This window comes from Accipiter gentilis, chromosome 18 (assembly GCF_929443795.1).
Source record: "Accipiter gentilis chromosome 18, bAccGen1.1, whole genome shotgun sequence".
Classification (NCBI taxonomy): domain Eukaryota; kingdom Metazoa; phylum Chordata; class Aves; order Accipitriformes; family Accipitridae; genus Astur; species Astur gentilis.
In genome coordinates this window covers 6,745,966-6,767,585 of record NC_064897.1, presented here as the reverse complement: position 1 = coordinate 6,767,585, position 21,620 = coordinate 6,745,966, and the positions used below count along the sequence as shown (strand labels likewise).

At 45.9% G+C, this 21,620-nt stretch overlaps 1 protein-coding gene across 3 annotated transcripts in view; it reads left to right on the top strand.

Moving 5' to 3' along the window:
- Positions 1–5,791: 5,791 nt before the first annotated feature.
- Positions 5,792–21,620, top strand: part of LOC126047603 (potassium voltage-gated channel subfamily A member 5-like) — a 31,285-nt gene continuing 15,456 nt past the window's right edge. For all 3 annotated transcript variants that reach the window (XM_049821429.1, XM_049821431.1, XM_049821430.1), the window contains exon 1: positions 5,792–9,332. In XM_049821429.1, the coding sequence (XP_049677386.1) occupies positions 5,898–7,835 (1,938 nt within the window). In that variant the 5' untranslated portion in view covers positions 5,792–5,897 and the 3' untranslated portion in view covers positions 7,836–9,332. The remainder of the gene's footprint in view (positions 9,333–21,620) is intronic.

Sequence of the window (21,620 nt, the reverse complement as noted above, 5' to 3'; positions counted from 1 at the left end):
GGATTAAACTTGCCCTGAAACACCACGCTTTGCATACAGAAATAGATATTGGTATGGAGTACAGCCATTACAAAAGCATCGATGCAAACAAGTCACTTGCGAGAGAATTTGCACTAGCAGTGAAGATAAAATTGCATAGGTATAGCTGAATGGCTCTGCAGGTCTTGATTCTTCGCTCCTTCTGATTGCACTTGTCTTCATTTTCCTGTTTTAAATTGGGTTATCACAGTTGGTACTCTCCACTTGGGGCATCCTGTTGTGACAAGAGCAAAAACCTGGGAGTAGAGGTATGTGCTCCCGGAAAGTAAAAGAGAATAAAGGCACAGACTGAGATTTCCCCTTTAAGATCAAGTCCCTAGAGTTAAAGATTACATCACAGTAAGGCACTGTAAGTCAAAAGGGCTGGAAATCATAAATTGCAATTTTGGATGATTCATGCTGTCTGGCAGAGTCCAAAGCTTTGAGGGTGAATTGAAAATATCCTGTCGCAGCTGGATTTATAAAAACCTCTGGGCCAAATGCTGATTCCACCGCTATCAGTGACAAAGCCTGCAGATTTCACTGGAAACAAGATGGCACAGCTGTGTGAAAAAACAATGCACTCGGCTACACGGTCTGGGTTGCGTGTGAGCAAACTGGGGTGTTATTCAAGCTTAACAGATGACTTTTAAGGGCACAGTTGTGTGCAAGTCTTCCTCTTACAAAATGGGGGTCATTATACATTCTTAGAGTAGTTTATATTCACAAGAAGTAGAGCATAATTTAAGTAGTCTGTTTAAATGAATAAGCTTGATGTCTGGTGGTGCTCAGCATCTTTCCTGCTGTTGAAGTCAATGTAAATTATGGATGTTCTGATCGAATTACTTTTGAATTAACCAGACCATTTACTCAATGCTTACTTTATCTCTGAAGATAAATGAGAGGGATTCTCTTTTTAATCAAAACAAAATACAGAAAAGAAAATCAATTACTATTTAATGTTTTTTCCATCACTGTGTGATGGAAAGTTTCCAGAGGAACTTGGGCTTAAAACTGCAAGACAATATAAAATGCAGGAACATGGTTAGGTTTTAATGATTGGAATTCTTTATATACTATCAGAAAACACAGCAGTGTGGGGTGGTTTTTTTATAAAGGCAAAATAATTACTCTAAACAGTTAAGCAAGCAAAAGTAGAATACAGTAGATTTCTTTGTATTATAAATAAAAAATCTGTTGATATGGATGTAAAACACCTCCAAGCCAAACATTTAAAACCTATATATAGACCCTATATATAGACCAGCGTGAATTTGCTGAATTCATTAATGAATAACTTTGTGGATTAGGGCTTGGTAGATGGAGTGCTCGCATCCAGATGTTTACTGTGATTTGTCAATGGCCTTGTACTTAATCCTCCTGAACAGGAAATACGAGTCTTTTCTCTGGGGTCTCCCTTGGGGACAGTGGCAGTCTCTCTCTCTGGCCTGAATCATCTCAACACAGGATCAGGCTGCTGGGGAATTAACTGAGTGGAGGAGGCACGGATTTGCCTTTAACCCCTTCAGTTTCTTCTCGGCATCGGATGCCTTCCTCACCATCTGCCATGATGGGAATGTTATTTAGTTAACACGTGGAGAAGGAAAAAAAAAAAATAGGAGTCACCCATGTCACCCCACAAGGCACACACAGTTGTGGGGTCCCTGTCCCCACAGAACGTGTTGAAGCAGACATCTCTAGTCCCACTACCACTGAGGAGGAGGGCTGGGGGCAGATTAAGGCTCTAGAGGCTGGTGTGCATCTCTCCACATCTCAGCAGTCTATTTTTATTTTTGTGATGCTGCAGCTTCCCAGCCGCTGTCAGCGATCGGGATTTGTGAAAGGACTGGACATCCCTTAGTCAAGTGTACCAGAGGTTGTGTAGTGTGTGTGTGGGTAGCCAAATGCAGCCTCTGCAGCCCACCCCCATTGCTCGTTTGTCAACATGCGAGACCCCTACATGGCTGGGTCACTCATTTTGCTGTGTGAGTGTCCCACTGAGCAACAGCTGCCAGCAGCCGTGCCGCTGCTGCTCCTGCTATGTAATTGAACGTAATGGGTGCTGCTCATCAGCCCGTGACAGCTTGGATCAGCCAGTTGCATCTATCCCAGTACCTGAGAGCAGGGGGAGGCCAGCGCAAGGCAGAAAATGCAGCAGCTGATGGGAAGCAGTTACAGAAGTCTCATATGTGGTGCACACGATTACACAGGTCTGAGCACAGGCGTGTATTATTCATGTCCCTGGCTGTACAGGGCATAAGGATAGGATCCTTCTTTTCTCCCCATGTAAGGTAGTATTGAGGATGCAGCCTGCCTTTAGGTGAAAGATAGAATATCTCTAGCTTGGACAGTATTTCTTCTTTTGCAAAGCTTGTATGAGCGTCTCATAGGTGCTAGCTGGCAAAGTAGGGCATCTTAAAAGAAGCACATTTAGGCAGCCCCTTGATGGTGCCTGACCAGGGGAGTCCCGTTTACCAGCCCTTTGTCCAGCCTCGGAGGAAAACCTGGGATAAGCCGTTAGCGGTGCTGTGTGGACCAGATGGGGCGTGGGGAAAGCAATATCCCAGTCAGAGGGCATGGCCACAGGTGTTCTAACTGGATTAGAAGAACTGCGTGGCAGGGAGTGCTGGAGAGAATGCTAAGTTTTGGTGTGGATGTGCTGGAGCGTAGGGGACTGATTGCGTGCATGTGCTCGGGGTAGAAAATACTTTTTGTTAAATCACAAGTATGGGGACAAATAAATTCTTTGTCAAGGAGTGCCTGGTTAAAACGTTAGTAGCACATCTTGGTGCTTGGTATGTCTCACTATTCTGCAGGTCATCTTTTCTCTCCAGTGCCTTAGCTTTCTGCTGGTAGAGCTGCTTAGGAAGGTGTTCAGTCTTTTCACCACACTCAAAAAAATTAAAGATGCTAAACAAGAATTGCCCTTGAAAATTCCCTGCTTGGAGTAGATGTTTCTTCCCCTTTAACATCGTCCTCCTACTTTCTCTTCACCCCTTTCTCCCCTCTTCCTTTGTACCCACATATACAGATACCATACCAGATTCTCAGAATTGTTAAAGCTGCAAAGAAAGTAGTAATATTCTACGCAAATGCTATACAGAGCAGCTGTATTTTCCTGCCATATCAATTAATAATGTACATTTTCTTCTTAGGGTTTTCAGTGAGGCTTTCAGCAAGATGAATGTGGGCAAGCCTGTCTTTTTCTCCGCACTTTAGCATAATGCCATCTGCCTGCAAATTCAGGATGCGAACGCTGCAACACAACATTTAGAAGGGCTGGAAACTTGGGTTTTAATCAAGGGAGAATTTAAATTCAGCGCAATCTCTCCCAGGCGTCAGAGAAGCGCTGCTCCCTGTTGTTGATGAAGGAACGGCAGAATGGATACAACCGTTTGAGAGGCAGCAAATTTACCAGCCCTCTGTACGCTTTTTTCTGCTCTGTGCGATGCCCACCGTCACCTCCTGTAGGCTGTGTCCCCAGAAAGCCATCTGCCACGGTCCTGAGGACGCTTACTGTGTGGGGGAATTTTTGAAAGCGCCTCTAGGATTGAGAAGGGAAGCGTAGGAAGAGGGTTGAGAATGGATGTGGGGGTTTTACGAGGGGTGCTTGAAAGATTGGGGAGAGATCCACTATGGTTAGCACGTAAATGTCCCCTTAGGGGGCTGGGGTTTGTTCTCGGACTCGTCTAATGCAATGACGGGTCACGGGGCGGTTGCAAGCAAAGGCAAAACGTAACCCTTGGGGGGGGGGGAGGAGGTCCTTGGAAGGGGGGTTTGCAGATGGGGAGAAGGGCGTCTGTGTTCACACCCACGCAGGAATAGCAGGCTGAATGAAAAAAGTAGAGAGGTGAGGGAGCAGGCAGCGGTGGTGGCAAGTCCTCTGTGTTGCGTTGTGTTGCTGGTTGTATTTGTATGCAGATGAAAGGACAGTTGAGTGTCTGTGGGTGCCTGTGAAAGGGACATACGGAGCAGACGCCGAAGGCGTTTGCCGCGATAGGCAGGTGCCACTGTTCCTGGTGTTTGCAAGTTATTAATTTTGATGGTGTTGCCTCTGGGAGATCTATATGAACTTGTCTAGGGATGCTTCCTCTTGAAATAAATGATTATTCCTGAGGTGAGGTTTGGAGGGAGAGTATCTTGCGTTAGAGGAGCTGACAGAGATGGAAAAACAGAGCCGTTTTCCTGTGTGTAAGCCCTTCCTCTGGTTATAATCCCTGATGTGCATTGATAACAGATCAGCTGTTATTTGTTTGGGTGCCCAGGTGTGGTGGGTTGACCCAATAGACCAGGTGTGTCTGTATTTTTGCAGCGTTTGCTAGTCCCAAAGGGTATTATACTAGGTTTTGCAGGTTTGATACATTATTCTGCTAAATAACTGTAAATCAAAGGGCCATTATTTTCAAAGGGCTGCTCCAGAAAACGTAGCTGTAGTTTTGCTTCTAGGAATTTCTTGTGAGAGTGAAGCGGTCCTTTACTTGACCGGCACGGTGGCAAAACAGGTCAGCGATTCTGTGCTCAGTTCTTAGAGGTAAATTACAGAACATACTGTGTCATGGGGAAATCATCACTTACAGTAACCATTTCGTATAATTACGGTTTTCTATTTTGGCACTGTTTTTAATATCTTTGGGCATGTTTCATACACAGAGATAATGTTTTAAATTAAGCGAAAACCCACTAATCGCAGTGAATCTAGGTAAACCGTTTGACGGAGCTACGAGCACCAGCACAAGGATTCGGTGAAAATGTCACTGCAGTGATGCCAGCTGGAAGGCAAAATGGGTTTTCACTTAGTTTAGTATTTCTTCATACTTTTGTTAGAAATCTAGAAACTCCACAGGAGTGGAGTGGTATACATATGTATAAAGTTTTGATCCTACAGTATTTGTATAGGTATTTAGCATGTTACCCTGAATCGAATACACGAGTTTGCGGTTTGAATATAGAAAATAAGATCTTGGCATTGACTGTATTCCTGAACTGTAACTGAAGTCATTGTGTAAAGCTGCTTCAATTCCTTTTCTCTAATAAACTGTGCATCTACCTAAATGTTATTGGCCTTGGACGTGGGTTTAAGAATGCACCAAAGGGAAAGTGTAGGGTCCCGGTTTGCAACCGCTGACGCGAAGGGAGCCTGGTAGAAACGTTGTCTGCTGGCTTCGGTAGCACCTTTTGGAGCTGCACCAATTCCGTGATAAACTGGGAGGAGGAGGAAGGGGGAGAGCAAAGCAAAGCGGAAAAAAAAAAAAAAAATAATAAAAACACCCGCTCCCTTTGTTCTCATCACGCTGCGGGAGGGAGAGAGGGGGACACACACAGCCACGCCAAGAGCCGCCAGGAATCCCCGGGGCTTTCTCTTCTCGCGTTCGTTAGAGGTGAGTGGGGCTTTACAGCCCGCGCCCGCCCTCCCTCCCTCGAGCGAGTAATCCACGCGTGGGGCGGGGGGCTGGGGTGGTGTCCTTCCCCCTTCTCAGGAGCGGGTCCACGGCCGCGAAGCCCCTTTCCCCCCGGCACCTGCGGCGCCTCCTCAGCGGCCGCCCCGCCGGGCGCGGAGCGTGTCCCTGCCCCGGCGTGGGGGGGGGGGGGAGTGGGGGGTGTGTGTGGGGATGCCGCGGGGGAGGCTGCGGCCGGCGGTGAAGGGATCCTCTTTGACGTCAAGCCAGCAGCCTCTAACGATCGCTCGTTCATATCCGGGTCCCCGGGCGGCTCCCCCGGGCCGCGCTCGGCCGTGAGGGAGGCGGAGGCGGGCAGGGGCTGGGGCTGGGGCAGGGGCAGGGCGGCCGCCCGCCCGCCCGCCCGCCCGCCCGCCCGGCGGTGACCGGCGGCGAGCGCAGCATGCCCGCCGCCTCAGAGGCGCCTGCCTCCCGCCGCCGCCCATGGAGATCGCGCTGGTGACTCTGGAGAACGGCGGCGGCACCACCACCACCACCACGGCCATCGCGGGCGGCGAGGATGCGGCGGCGCCCGGCGGCAGCGCCCGGTCCCGGCGCCGGGGGAACTCGTTCCACCTCGTACCCACCGTGCCGCGGCTGAGCGACGGCAAGGAGGGGGCCCCGCCGCCGCCGCCGCCGCCGCCGCCGTCGTCGTCGCCTCCTCCGCCGGCGGACGAGGAGCGGGAGCGGCCCCCGCCGGTTCCCCGGGGAGGCGGCGGCGGCGGCAGCCCCGAGGGCCAGGCGGCGGCCAGCGGAGCCCCCCCCGCGCCCCAACCGCCGTCCCGAGCCCCGCGGCCCGGCGCGGCCGTGGAGATGGGTCCCTCGGAGGAAGGGGGGCACCGCCGGGGCATGGCCATGGCGGCGGCGGCGGGCGAGGAGGAGGAGGAGGAGGAGGCGGCGGCGGCGGCGACCCAGGGCGCCATGCACCACCAGCGGGTGCTGATCAACATCTCCGGGCTGCGCTTCGAGACCCAGCTGGGCACCCTCAACCAGTTCCCCGACACGCTGCTGGGGGACCCCGATAAGCGCATGCGCTACTTCGACCCCCTCCGCAACGAGTACTTCTTCGACCGCAACCGGCCCAGCTTCGACGGGATCCTCTACTTCTACCAGTCCGGGGGGAAGCTCCGCCGGCCCGTCAACGTCTCCATCGACGTCTTCGCCGACGAGATCCGCTTCTACCAGCTGGGCGAGGAGGCCATGGAGCGCTTCCGCGAGGACGAGGGCTTCATCAAAGAGGAGGAGAAGCCCCTGCCCCGCAACGAGTTCCAGCGCCAGGTCTGGCTCATCTTCGAGTACCCCGAGAGCTCCAGCTCGGCCCGGGCCATCGCCATCGTCTCCGTGCTGGTCATCCTCATCTCCATCATCACCTTCTGCCTGGAGACCCTGCCGGAATTCAGAGACGAGAGGGAGATGCCCGTGCCCCTGCCTCCACAAAGAGGAGGTTTGAACGGCACGGCCGGGGACTCCCCCCCCATGCAGCCACCCAGCAGCCTCTCTGACCCCTTCTTCATCATCGAGACCACCTGCGTCATCTGGTTCACCTTTGAGCTCCTCGTCCGCTTCTTCGCCTGCCCCAGCAAGCCCGAGTTCTCCCGCAACATCATGAACATCATCGACATCGTGGCCATCATCCCCTACTTCATCACCCTGGGCACCGAGCTGGCCCATGAGCAGCAGCAGCCCGGGACTGGCAATAGCAATGGGGGTGGGGGCCAGCAGCAAGCCATGTCCCTGGCCATCCTCAGAGTCATCCGCCTGGTCAGGGTCTTCAGGATCTTCAAGCTCTCCAGGCACTCCAAGGGGCTGCAGATCTTGGGACAGACTTTGAAAGCCAGCATGAGGGAGCTGGGCCTCCTCATCTTCTTCCTTTTCATCGGCGTGATCCTCTTCTCCAGTGCTGTCTACTTCGCTGAGGCCGACGATCCCGAGTCTCATTTCTCCAGCATCCCCGATGCTTTCTGGTGGGCGGTGGTAACCATGACCACCGTGGGCTATGGGGATATGCGACCTGTCACCGTGGGGGGCAAGATTGTGGGCTCCTTGTGTGCCATCGCGGGTGTGCTCACCATCGCCCTGCCTGTCCCCGTCATCGTGTCCAACTTCAACTACTTCTACCACCGAGAGACTGATCACGAAGAGCAAGCTATCCTCAAAGATGAACACAGTAGTGCTCAGGGCAGCACAGCGGGGGGAGATGCGAAGAGAAGGTCCAGTAGAAACTCTCTGAACAAATCTGTTGTGCACTTGGAAAACAGTGAGGGGTTCAACAATGACGCCAGCTCCTTAGAGAAAACCAATATCAAAGCGAAAAGTAACGTAGATCTCAGAAAATCCCTCTATGCTCTCTGTCTGGACACCAATAGGGAAACAGACCTGTAAGGAGAGGAGAGAGTTAGAGTTCGGAGATGCAGAAGGATTTACCGGTGTCAGAAACTTACTACTATAATTATTCTTTTGGTACCCACTAGTTTTTTAAATCAGGCTATATTTTATAAATTGATCACTGTCCTGAGTAGTCCTCCAAGAATACATGTTTTTATGTTCTTTTTCCATGACACAAAGGGTCACCTATTTTTAAAATGGACTAAGAATAAGCTACGCTCCATGATGCAGGAGCTGGTAAATTATGACAGTGCAAAATCTAATTTGTAGAAAGTTATTTTAGCAAATGGTGGTTGGTTTTAAATGGGTCATTTGTAACCAATTCAGTTGCTCCAAGTTTAGTATTAAAGAGTTGGGGGGATGTGTGCGTGGAGAATGAATGGAGGGGGGTGTCAGTTTTTTGTACTGTAGTTTCAAACTGAAATTATTCCAATATATTTTATATCTGTATAACTCTATTTATGGTCGAAAGGGGATTTCTTATTCCTGTGAAATATGACATCTTTAAAGCACTAGAACATTAGCAGATCAGCACTTTCAGAGTTTTCCACTTGTGATCAGTACAGATCTGGTTATCTAGTATGTGAAGTGAATTTGGTGCTTTTAACCCTGTAGCAGAAAACTTTTACTGTCATTGATATGTTAGTTTCTTGTGAGCCTTAAATTATTAAATACTGTAGATATACTTCTTTATAAATAATTTTATTAATTACCTTGCTCTTTCAGAATTTCTAAATTAAGTCAGTCTTGTGCTTACTGTCCCCACTCAAAAAAAGGTATGTGCAGCTTTTTTTTTTTTTTTTTTTTTGGTAGTTTTATACTTCAGTTATATTTTTGAGACAGAAAGAAGAAAATTATTGTCTGCTGTTACTTGTTGCGATCCAAGTGCACAACAGATCAAAAACATGAGGGAGTGGATAGATATAACGAGAAAGTAGAATATGAGTGCAATATCTGCAAAACTGTTTTCATTGTACACTCCAGATGACTTTGGCGTGTGTATCAGTCACCTTTATGTATCCATACCGTTTGTATACACAGTTCACTGGTTTTAATTATCACAGACTGGAAATGGATGGCACCTAAAGAGTCTAACAGGGCATGCCGTGCTACTTAAATAACCATTGCGTGGCTTATGTCTTGGACTCGGACGGACAGCATCGCCCTTCATCAAAACACATCCTTGTTTTCTTTTATTTCCAAAGAAAACCTTTGCAGTGCTGTGGATTTTACAGTTAAGATGCTGTTGAAAGACGAATGACTCATTATCTTCATCGTGATAACACAGCACTGTACAGCTTACTAGTGAAGACTGACACAAAGATGCTTCTTTACTTTAACTCAAAGAGCTGCGTTATCATTTTTCTTGCAAAGGACATCCCTGTTTTCCCCTCAAACTTCTGTTTTATTGCTGAAGGATGTTTCATGCCTTTACCACATACAGTGGCACAGCAAGACTAGCAGAAAGAGAAGCCTTGATTGTCAACGCTCAAGGTTTGTTTCTAACAAATTTTCTAATACAACTCAGTAAATACTAAATCAGGATTATAATTTCTGCAAGTACCTCAGATATATGTACTGTGATAAATTTAAATTGGCTTTGCAAAACAGCGCTTTGACATTCTCTCGTCCAGATGCAAATTCTGCTTACCCGTCCCTTACCGTGCTGTTTAGCGATCATGGCCAAATGCGTGATGTTTTTCCTTCCTGTTCAGTAAAAGAGGCATGGTAAGTGCCAAGCAAGTAGTATTTTTCATGTTTGGTATAAAGAACTGTCACACAGAGCTCAGCCCAAAGCCCAGGGTTGAGGGAGAGGGAGGGGGAGGTTGAATCTGGTAATAGAGAACAGGATCTTTCAGGTGCATTTTAGATGTTGGTTTCTTGCTTGGTTTGCTTGTTTATTTAGACGGGGAATGATGCTGTAATATGCTGAGAAACTGCAACAAGACGGATGGAGAAAGTGCCCCGTCCAGCTGCACTCCAGCCTCAGGCAGATCTCCTCTTTGCTTTAGTGGGAGTTTTTGCATCAAGGTGAAGTGCAGAATTAGCCCTTTGGTGAGGCTGAATCTAAACTGAAAGAAAGAAGTGGTGTAATTGCCTGTTGCACATGCTGGGATCTAGATCATTGATGGACTTACTTACAGTGAAGCTTTTTGCTCAAAGCGAGTAGTTTGATTTACTTGCAGTGATTAAATCCATCTGACTCACCTGAGCAAGTACCAAACAATTCAGTGAGTCTTTCAGATCAAATTTTGGTTGTGTCTTCCTCTGACTACTTACCCCCACCCTCCTGACCACTTTTGTCTTCCACAGTTTGCTCTTCCAATTGTGCAGGATTAGACTGTCAGCTCCTCAGGGCAGGGGCAATGTGTATATACCATCCCTTGTTTAACAGCAGAACCCTGCTTATTGGCCAAGGCTTCTGGATGTTAATGATCTGAATTACACAATGGTAATTACTGCAATTAGTGGAGAAACACCGGTGTAAAACTGATGTAGGTGAAAGCAGATCAGGGCTATGGGGGGTGGGTTGAGCTGATCTTAAAAGCCCATTGCTGATGGAAGGGGAAGGTCTTGTCTTCCTCCTTCCTTTTCAGTTTTCTTCCTCCCTTTGTGTGCCCTTTTGTTCCTTACCCTGAACTGCTTCTGTCCTTGTGCAAGTGCTGCCTTCTCTACCGGGAGCTGCTTGGGCTCACTAATCTGGCAGAAAATCCAATGCAGCAACAACAACAACAACGAAGTAGGTCTTTTTCTGTCAAATTAGTGAGTTGGAAAGCAAGCGAGTGCCAGAGCCAGTGCGAGGAAGGGATGGGGAAGGTCAGTGATGTGGGGAAGCAAGGAAGCAGGGAGGAGGGAAATCCTCACCCTTCAGTGGCAGTGAACTGTCAGATTAATCACAACTGCTTGTTGAACCCTACTTCGTGTTTGCCGAGGTACCCCAGGACTTGGTCTCGCAAGGCGGTCGGGGCCTTTAACTTCCCACCGGAGCCAGTCTGCAAAATTCAGCTCTGGATTCCGGCATATTGTGCCCTGCTGTAACCGAGAGTAGAATTTGTCCCAATCAAGATCAAGCTCCGTGAGAGCAAAATGCCCTGATCGCTGCACAGGGTTCTATGCAAGCTTGTCAAATCATTCCTTGACCTTCAGTTTGAACATGCTGCGTTTTTCCATAATAAAACAACAGACCTTTCCAATAAAAAGAAACCAATTATTCTCAAAATATGGTTGAAAATATTTGTTTGGCTTGGCTTTCTGAAGAGTTGTCAAGCACAGTTCGGGCAAACTCGGCTTTGACACCTTCTTTACAAGGATGCATAATTTTTATTGGCTTATAAGGCAGTAAAGGATTTGCTTTCTAATGAGAGAGGTTGCTGCCAGACACTGAGTAATACAACCAGAAACATGGTTAGATCACAGTTCAGCAAAGCACTTAGCACGGGCTCAGCTTTAAGCACATGCTTAAGTAAAGCATTGTTCAGCAGGTATTTTAGATGCGCTAATCTTTGAGACTGTTACTTAAAGTTGAACTACAGACCCTGCTGAAACCTTAGAGCCATCAGTGCCTGTTGGACTTCGGTGCAAATATTTAGGTACGCGGTACAGGTTGTGAGCCTGGAAACAAGCGGTGCTGCAGGACAGTAGTCAGAACACCAGATCCTTGCTACAGAAAGAGTGCCCATGTCTGCAGCCACTACTCATCGGAGCAGTCCTCTTCATACGACCAGTCACAAACTGAGTACCGGGACTGTCTGCATGAAGAATTGCAACTTTGGTCTGGGTGAGAGTGTAGTTGCACTTTCCAGCAGCGAGAACCTGCTTTTGTAGTAATTGATTTTGGTGTCAAGAAGCTTGATTGAGTTCAGTAGGCAGCATGCGTCTGTGTCTGCGATACAAACAGTGCAGAAGCCTTGTAACATGCTGCTGCAAATTTCTGCTGCAAAAGAATGTAAGAGAAAGAGAGAACCAAATCACTCTGAGAAAGCTCCTGTAAATATGAGACAGGAAGAGAGTTTAGGCTATGTATGCCAATTCTAGGCTCATTACAAGAAGGAAATCTGTCCAAACCATTATTGATCTTATGTTAGTTGACCTGGAATGAAAAGCAAGCTGACTAAAACCTCTTTGGAATATCAAAAGCCACAAGATATCAGAGCTTAATGAATAGCAAATCATTGTGAAATGTAAAAAAAAACATCCCAAAACAAACAAAAAAAACCCCACAACACTTTTTTGTAAACTGTTTTGACTAGGAGCTACATCATGGAAGATTTCTCACCCCACATGTGCCTATATGCCACAGTTATTAATGGCTTGTCATTTGTGCAGGACTGTATGTACTGAAATGCACTACCCTTCCATTCTTCCATTTTGGAAGTGAACTGACTATTCTTTTGGGTCACCAGTAACGTTAAGTTTAGTTTGCTTAGCCTGGCCCCAAGGGGAGTCTACGTTCCCATTTTACTTTTCCATCATTCTAAAAAATGATAGAACAGTAACTAGCAGTTATATAACACCATTCATCTCCTAGCGCTTTATCAACAATAGTACAATGATCTTTCTGTATACGAGCATGGTAAAGAAAAGGCTGTGGAAGGGAAGATGGAGCCTTTCAAAGGGGAGAGAGGGCTAGGAGAGGCACAAAACCGAGTGGGCTCGGCTGGACTGGGACATCTAAAATGCGAGATCTCTGGGAGGGAGGGAAGGGAGGAGAGAAATTCACCCTGTGGTCTCCTTTCTGGTCTCTTGCGTGGCTCTTGGTGGCTCTGCTGGCAAGGGCTGTCTGCCAGTATCTCCGCACTGTGACCCATCCGGTGGGGTCACTGAACCCAGAGGGAAAGTTAATGCTGCTTTGGGCAGCACGAACAACTCCCTCTTTTGTGTGCTCTTTTTATTTGGACTCTGTAAGGACAAAATGGCACTTGTGCTGGCTGTTCCCTGGCCTCTCGTGCTGCGAACACCGCTGCTCTGGTGGTGGTGGTGGTGGTGATGGGGGGTCTTCATTCGCAGCACACCGAGCACTGCTCAGAAGTAGCTTCCCTCCTCCATGCACTGCCCTTCACCTCTCATTAGCTAACAAAGCAAATACCAGCGCGCTTCCAGTCTCGCAGGAGGTATGTATGTACGCAAAAAGCCTTCCTCTTTTGAAACGTATCGGTGAAGCTAGTTCTGAGGTCAAACAGGGAAGATCGTTTAGGGGCACGCAACAATGCCTCTCGGCTGTAGTGAGGAATGTAACTACCGAGCTGAGATTTGTTCAGGTCGTTTCTCAACGTGTCATGACCAGCAGTGAAATTCGACAAGGGTCTGCAGGCAGATTGCTGCTATGCTTAGGGAATAACGAAAGGAGGGCTTTAAAGTCCTTAGCAAGACTTTGGCCTTGCTACTTGGCCATGGTGGGGTCGGTATGTTGTATGGCAGATCTCGCTAATAATGAGGTTGATTCTGTTCAGGACAGAGGAGCAGCAAGGAAACTATGAGACACAAAGCTTTAACAGCATCTGCCTGCTTTTGGTGCAGCTTCAGCCTGTCGTTGCGCGAGCATCAGTTTCACTAACCTCCCTCCGTAGGCTAACTTAGCTACAAATGTTTAAAAAATGAAATAGGAAAGGTCTTTGTAATAACATAGCCTATAATCAATCAAAGTCATTGTTCCAATATCATTCTGCCAAGGCTTATGTTATATTCAGCACCACAAAATATTTTTTTAGAACATGCCATTCAGTGTATTTGTAGCTTTTGTAAGGTTTGGATTTTGTTTGGGTTTTTTTTTCCCCTACTTCTTTGCTGTATGTGTTAACTGCTCCCCAATTCTCCTTGTCAGCTTGTTAAATTTCTGTTGCTCTTGCCTTAATTTGGGAGCTAAGGGTGCTGATACTCTTCAGTGAACCTGGGTCATGCTGTCTGACGTCAGTGCGTTAACTCATAGCAGGAATAAACACAGAAATTCTCCTGTGGGTCCATTGGCCAGAACATCCCCCATATTTTTATGATGAAACATTGGGGAAAATATGGGTATCGTATGATTAAAATCATATGAAATAAGAAGCTTTATGTTAATTGGAATAGGAAAAAAGAAAAGCTCATAACGATATGACTGAAGAATTAATTGGAATTAGAAGTTGCAAAGATAAATACCACCTTGTTTCAAGAACAGCATTCATATGCAATTGGTATATATATTGCAGTGCTTTCTTGCTTCTGTAATGTAGTAGTGTAGTGTCCTTAGTTGGTATTTTTTCATTCCCAGGTGTCTATACCATATTTTTACCAGGACCGAAAAAGACAAAACCCAGAGATGGACCCAGAGCTGTTGTGCACAGTGCCTTAAAGATGGCTTGTTTACCTGGAGGCTTTTTTTTTCTTTTCTCAGTAATACCAATTGATGCAATAAAAGCTTGTTTCTCTCTTCATAAGTACTGCAAGTAAGCATGTTTGTATAGTTAGCGTTGCTTCGTTGAAATCGCCTAAGGATCGAACCCAGTAACGCCAGCTCCAGATTCTCACCACAGAACCAGCACAGCCTAATTTTGTTTCACTCCCCGCTGTTGTAAAGGCACAGGACTTGATTCTGTGCTCGTACCAGCTTGTGTGCCACTTTTCCTTTGAACTTAGAGCTCAGCTGCCCGCTGTAAGGTAATCACATATTTTTGCCAATGTGATGAATCTGACTTAGCAAAGAGTTTGCCATTCTGCACTCTACAGTCCCACGCCAGGGCACAATGAACAGGTAGTCCAATTTAGGACTAGCTTTGCATCGCCAGCCTTGGGGCTTTCTTTTAAGAACTTTGTGCTAGGGACAGATCCCTGAATTTTGTTCTCATTGATGCCTGGGTGAATCCAAAACAGAGTTCTTAAAATCCAGTGGCTCTGACTACAGTCTTGTTTCCATTGTTCTAAAAGAGATGCAACATCCTTTGTTTTCGTGAATTTCTTCTCATTTGACTTGGTGTGACATGAAAATGAGATTACCCTTTTCAATGGAAAAATGTTACTTTGAATTTTCAGCAAATGGACCTGATTTCCAGAAATGACCTGATCTAATAGTAAAATTAATAACCTTCCTAGCTGGCAACAAAGTTTTTCCATTAAATCACGGGCTTCCCAGCACGCATAGTCTATATGATTACTGCAGAATTAATTTTCCAGGTAGAATTTAGAGTTTACCAAAAGTAATTTGCAAATTCTCTTCTGTGTTAGTAATTCAGCCGTGTTCACTGTCATAGGGAGGGTGTTTCCAAAGAAATCAGTGCAGGTTGTAACACTTGCTGACAAGCAGAAGACGAAAAAGAAAGATATATCTATCTTATCTCTGTGTTTCAGCTACAGTGTGCCATGGAGACTGTCATTTGTCATCTTGTGGGAAACAGCTTTTAAGCAGCCAATGATAACTGCATTTTTTTTAAAAACATTCTGTGTTGTTTTCTCCTCTGTACTTTATGTCACCCATTGCAGTCCTTCTCACATGAGTAATAACTTAGACTCAGGGCTCCCCAGTCTTCACTGGTATTGTCTGAGAAGATGCAGACCCAAGATGAAGAGTTGCTTCTGAAAATAGGGGTGAGATGCATTTTTGCTTTCTCTTCCAACTCCAGTTATTTCGTTCTTGGAACACCCTGGCTCTTACCCTTTGGATTAACACCTCACTGCTCACTTCCTCTCTTCGCTTTGATCACACAGTATATTTGATAGTGATAGCAGTCATTACTGCAAAGCAGTAAATGGCAGAGCTGTCCCGCTGCTGGACGTATAGATGATGTGATTAGTGCTGGGCGTTCTACGGCTGCCTCCCTTCATTTTCAGGTGGCTGTGTTGCTAGAGGTGGTCGTGTTAAAATATAGGAAAACATAGGAAAGCATGTTGCTAGAGAAGCCACCTTGGATGGAAATCCCTAATAATTCCCCTCTCAGGACAGTGGGAATTGTACCCTTCTCCAGACTTCTGACAAAGCCCGTTTGGTGATAAATGTTGTTGAAATACATAGTCTGTTCTGTCAGATCACGTCTCCAGCCCAGGCCAGGCAGTGGTGGTTGCCAAGTGCAATGAAACCTTGCAGCTCTTCTCATGAGAATACAGTTGCATAATAAATACTCATATTCAGGGTTGCGGTTTGTCTGAAGATACTGGAGAAAAAGGTGCAATTTAAAGATACTGGATTGGTAGCATGGCTCTCTGAAGGTCTGAGGTGTGTACAGGGAGCAGAGGTTGGTAACATCAAAATTCCTTCCTTTGTATGGTTGCGCTACAATGGTGGTGTTCTAGCACTTAGGAATTCCCCCAGAAAATCTCACAAATCCATACCAGGGTTTTCTTTGCTCCCTCCAGAGTTAGTAGGGATTAGTTAGATTCTACCATACTTAATTCTCTCAAGTACATTCAACAAATTTAAAACCTCTTCCACCTCCTCTTCCTCTCCTTCCTCCCTGTTTAGTTGTAAGTAGAAATGCATGCGACTGGGGGGGGGGGCAGCTGAAAATTATTTGAATTATTTAAGCAGTGTAGCCTTACAATTTTTTTCTGTCTTGTTTAAAGTGATTTGAAAATCTGAGGGGGTGTAATTGAGGGAAGGCTTTAATGTGAATTTGCAGAGAAAATTTTATGAGTTCCTTAGTTCAGAAAACACTACAATTTTCAAGGCAGTGCTGCATAAGAGGCTTATTTAAAGAAAGGTTGATGTGAAAATACAACGTTGTTGTTATTATTTTATTATTATGCAATTAATTCTTGGACTATTTTAAGTAGGAAGTATAATCTTTAACGAGCTGAGAAATTCTGGCCATGCAAGAGAATGACATGAAGAAACGGTCAGTCTGGAGGGTGACAAAGATTGTTCTGGGAAGGAATACCCTCCAGCAAAAGCTTAGCCACTCTGCTTCGGAGGAGACAACATTCCTCCAGCCAAATAAGAAGCAAAGGCAAGAGCAGGAGTCTATAACTGAGATAGCAGGGCATTTGCCTAAGAAAGGGACGGTGACTCACAGAGTTGTTTCTGGATTTCAGCTACTGGCCAAATATCTTTCAGGACTGTGTTTTAAAATTCTGCTCAGTGCTTTGGAGGAAAGGATACAGGTACCTGTCTTCAGGTCAGTGTGCTAAAGTGGGGATCCAAAGCAGACACTGACATCGTCCCGCAGGCCTGGTGGAATAAGTCCCAGTAAATAGCAAAATTTTGGTCAGATTCCCATCACCCACTTGTCTCACAGGGCATCTAAATGACCCATTCCTTGGGTTAAGATGCTAACTTTAGTTGCCAGTGTGTTGAATATTTAGAGATGCCCCAAACCTCCCTGTGGGCAAAAGCTCTGTAGGCAAGGCCTTTCAGTCTGGATTTCTCTGGAGCTGAGAAGAGCACCAGTTCTTCAGTGGCCCTGTCTATCTTTGTGACTCATGAAGCACAGAGGAGCACTGACAGGTAGGCATAGCTTGCTCACATGTAGTGGTTGCAACAGGTAAACTATTGCAGTAATGCGAAATATTATTATTATTATTATTATTACACAATGGAAAAAAGTTGTTTGTTATTAGAAGCTAATTAATTTTCTAACTTGGTCTGATAGTTTTTCTCTGATAGCAGAATGCATTTGACCACATCACAGAATGTTCACAAGTTTGTCCTGGTTGGGTTTTGGAGGATTGATGGTTTTTTTCTTCAAATTTTAGCTGTCTTCTTGACATTCTGAATTGAAAGCGTCTTAAGCAAGTGCTGGAAGAATACCAGGGGATGTAAGAAGGATTTCAGTGATGCATACTGATAACGGAGCAGAGGCTGGGGAGTGTAGAATTTTGGACCATGAGAGAGAAATCTTTCTGGAAGGCTTGGAAACACTGTGCATTTCAAAATGGAATTTGTACTGCTTCTTGCTAGTGGAAAATGGGGTTGGTTCTGTTCTTAATAAGGAAGCTAGATATTCCACTAAGGAGGAGATACGGATTCTCGTAGACATCCTGACTGCATCTATATTAGAAAATGAAACGTGCCCAGGACCATTCTCTGGCACTGAGGCCAATTGGCATGGAACAGCCTGGGTTCATACCGCTAAACTCCCTGGAAGACAAGGTGGCCGGAGGCAGACTGCCTAATGGGCTGCGTTCCTGGCCTGTGCCGATTCCCAGGTTGTGCTTAGGAAGTATTTGGGAGAGAGAGCTCCGGTACAGACTTAAGTGTGACCAGGAGCCTTTAACAGCATAGCTGATGGTCCTTAATTGCCTGGGAACGTTCCCTCAAACTATTTAACTGGCAAGTGTAGATATTGCTGAGTTTCACTCTTAGGGCTGAGAAGTATGCCTGGCTTTGATGCTACACAGCATCTTGCCCTCAGGCAATTTCTTGGAGTATCTTAAAATCTTTTCAAATACCTCCTGTTGGTACCTTCATACCTTAAACAGTAATCAGTCTCTATTCACTGAGCACAATTATTTCTGCAGAAATCTGTTCTCGTCTAATTCTGCTTCCACCTGAGCTCCTTTATATGCAATTATACTAAAAGTCACCACACAAAGCCCTGACTTTTCTAACTGCACATGCAGGAGCAGAAGTGAGTCTGACAGTGAGAGCAGGATACTGTTGCTTTGTGTTTTGACTGACTGATTTTCCTGTTTGCACAGCCCTAGCGTAGACTATACCTTGTGTTTCAGTCACCGCATCTTGTAATGCCTGTAATTCCTGTTCTTGCTCTCCGGCAGGCTGCACTAGAAAATAACTGGCAATTTTAAAAAAAAAACAACCCAAACAAAAACACCAAGGGAAGGGTTGGGGAGACACTCCTAACTGCATACAAAGAAATTCAGGCAGGATGAGACCGGCAGAGATCTCACTGAGGCCAGCCTCCTTCCCACAGAGATGGTCAGCCTCACCTAAATGATCTTCTGCAGATGTTTGCCTGGCCCGTACCTGACACCGACAAGGTCCTTCTATGCTGGTCCATGGTGTTTACACTGTGGGTTAAGTTTACTTCCCTTTGCATGTATGCAAAAAGGATAATTTGGTCCTAAACTAACTGCAGCCTGAAAGGGGAGTAACTAAAGATCAAAACAAATATGTACTTTCTGAGCATTGTTAGCTTCCAAATGACTTTGACTTCTCTAAATCCATTGAGATAGCCTCAGAAAAGTGCATGTGCAAGTAAGGACTGGTCTGAAAGCATCACCAAGCTTGCTTTAGCATCGGGATTTTGGATGTAATACTGGAAGCAAATCTATTACAAGCATGTGTGTATTGCTGCTTCTAGTGTTGTAGAAACCATGGACCACCGAGCACGAGTGGGAAGTGGACCAACCACCACTAGAATTCTTCTCTAACTTCAAGGTGAATCTGTGTGCCAGCAGTTGGTCTGCTGTGGTCCCCAGGGACTGGAACATTAGTTAAGTTCAGTCAGACTGAGAAGTAAGAGTGCATGTCTAGAAGTAAACTTCCACTTGAAACCTTTTCTAGCATGGTAGTTCATGGCTCTTGACAGCTCTAACTGCAGTAATTTAAGATGTTAATGCTGTCAACCACCCCAACAAGTGGGTGAGAAGCAAGTCCCTCTGAAGAGACCACTAAGGACAGGTGAACTTATCAATGGGCTTTCTTTTTTTGGTTTTTTGTATAGACAAGCATCCCATATGATCTTCCATAGAACATAGTCCTTTTCTCCTAATGACTCCGTTTTCTCCTTTGTTTCAGTCCTCTGACAGAGGTTGTCATCCTTCAGTGGGAGTGGTAGAACAAAACTGCTGAGTACTGAAGGCCTGTTTGGTGATGGCAGATGTTCTGGACAATAGAACTTGCTGGCTGAGGAATTTCTGCTGTGGAGGTGGTTTCTTCCAGCAGATGAGTGGGCAGATGGCTTAGCATGGGGATCATGTCTTAGGTGACTAGAGCAAAGACCACCAGAACTTGTGGTCTGGAATGCTGAGGTCTACCACCTGGAAAGTCTGATGAAACTTTGTATGTCAGGGCATCAGTCTTTAAGGTCTGTTTCAGCAACGAGTAAAGTTAAAAATTCTGTTTATCATATTTATGTATTATTCAATATTTAGAGACAGGATACATACTTAAAATAGACATGTAAAAGACATGTAGATTTGCAAGAAAGCAAAAGTCTAATTCAAGAGCCAAACACATCTTGGAGGTAAGTGAACAAAATCATCATTGGAGCTCGTAAGGGGAGGGGGCCTTTCTAGTAATTTCCCCTAGAGAGAGAAGTTGTAATTATTGCAGCATTCATGGACAGTGAAATGTATATTTAAAGTATTTCAGGAGCACATCCTGCTCTCCCTTCACTCTGTAAGTATGGATTAGTCCTACTGAAGTCAACTTCTGTTCCATTCCAGGAATCCTCCTTGGATAGACTCAAGGGCTGCCGTCATATCCTTTGTTTTCCTTGGGTCTTGACAGACTGAATTAAATAGAGATCTCTCTTACAGCGACAGCATGCTGACGGCATGTGCTGTGGCGAAGCAATATTGCTTATTGCCTGAACTCAGCTTGCAAAATGGCAGCATAGCATGTCTTGTTCGTCTACACTAGTTTCTCAGGCAAAGCAGGTGATGCTGGGAAGGTGTGTGAAGGGTCCAAATTTGGATGAGAAAATAATCGGAGACTGATGACTGGAACAAAATGCTCAAGCCAAAATGCTTCCTCCCTGGGGAAGCTCTCCCACAGTTAGATGTAGTGTTGTTTAGCTGTCTGGTTTTAATTCCAGGACTGCAAAGAAAGCGTGGCTCTTAAGGTCCTGCCTGGGCCTTTTTTTATCTGCTGTTGGGTAATGAACCCAAACACACAGGAATCGGGCCTGAATAAGAATCTCACATACCATCCAGTTCTCATCCCTCAAATCCATACTATTCCCTGGGCTGATTTTCTAATTGAATTGTCATGGGTGTAAAGTCACACTGTAAAATTTCCTCCAGTTATTTGCATAGAGCTCAGAGGCAGGAGCCAATGTAACATACTTTGAATTTGTTTTCCTTTTTAGAAGGGGCTTGCATTTTGGATTTTTTTTTTTCTTTCTCCCGGGCTAATGTACATCTGATGTCAGGCTTCCCAGATGAGAATGGTTAGACTGGCGTTGACATTTTTAGAAATATGTGCGAATGGAAAAATATCCTGGGAGCGCTGCCAGCGGCTGATTCTGTAAAGTTTTAGTCTCTGTTGAACAGGAAACATGAGCCAGGTACCTTTACTGAAAAGAAGCCTTACTCAAGAAGTCTCTCTACTCAGGTGTGTGCCATGCATGCCTTCTCAATTTGAGGAAAGGGCAGGAATGAATTCCAGCAGGCTGTGACTCATTCAGGCCATATTCAATTCCCCTCTCCGACCAGATGATAAACAGCCAATTAGCATCTTTCCCAAAGGGAGGAGCAACTACAGCAAAAGCTCCTGGCAAAAAATGGATTTTCCAAGGTTTAACTGCAAGGATAACAAACAAAGTGGTTCAGACAAATCTCCTGCCTGATCCGTGGCTGTTCCTTCCAGTTTGGTGCTGACGTGACTGGGACAAAACGGCGTAGAGCTGAGCTGATTTGCAGTGAATCAAGCCTGCAGCTTCCCATTCCACAGCGAGATGGTAGGGTTTGGAGGATGAGTGCAGCTGATTAATGGTGCTATGAATGTCAATAATTTTTATAGGCTTTGCAGTATGCTCATTTTAACTGCCTCGTCAGAGCAAATGCCTCATTAACAGATAGTAGTAGGCTTTCACGCTGCGCGGGTCAAAGGCTCCTCTCCCTTGAAGAGAAGCAGACCACCCTGAGTGAACGGGGGGCTGTAGAGGGGTTAAACCAGTGCGGGACGTGCTCTGA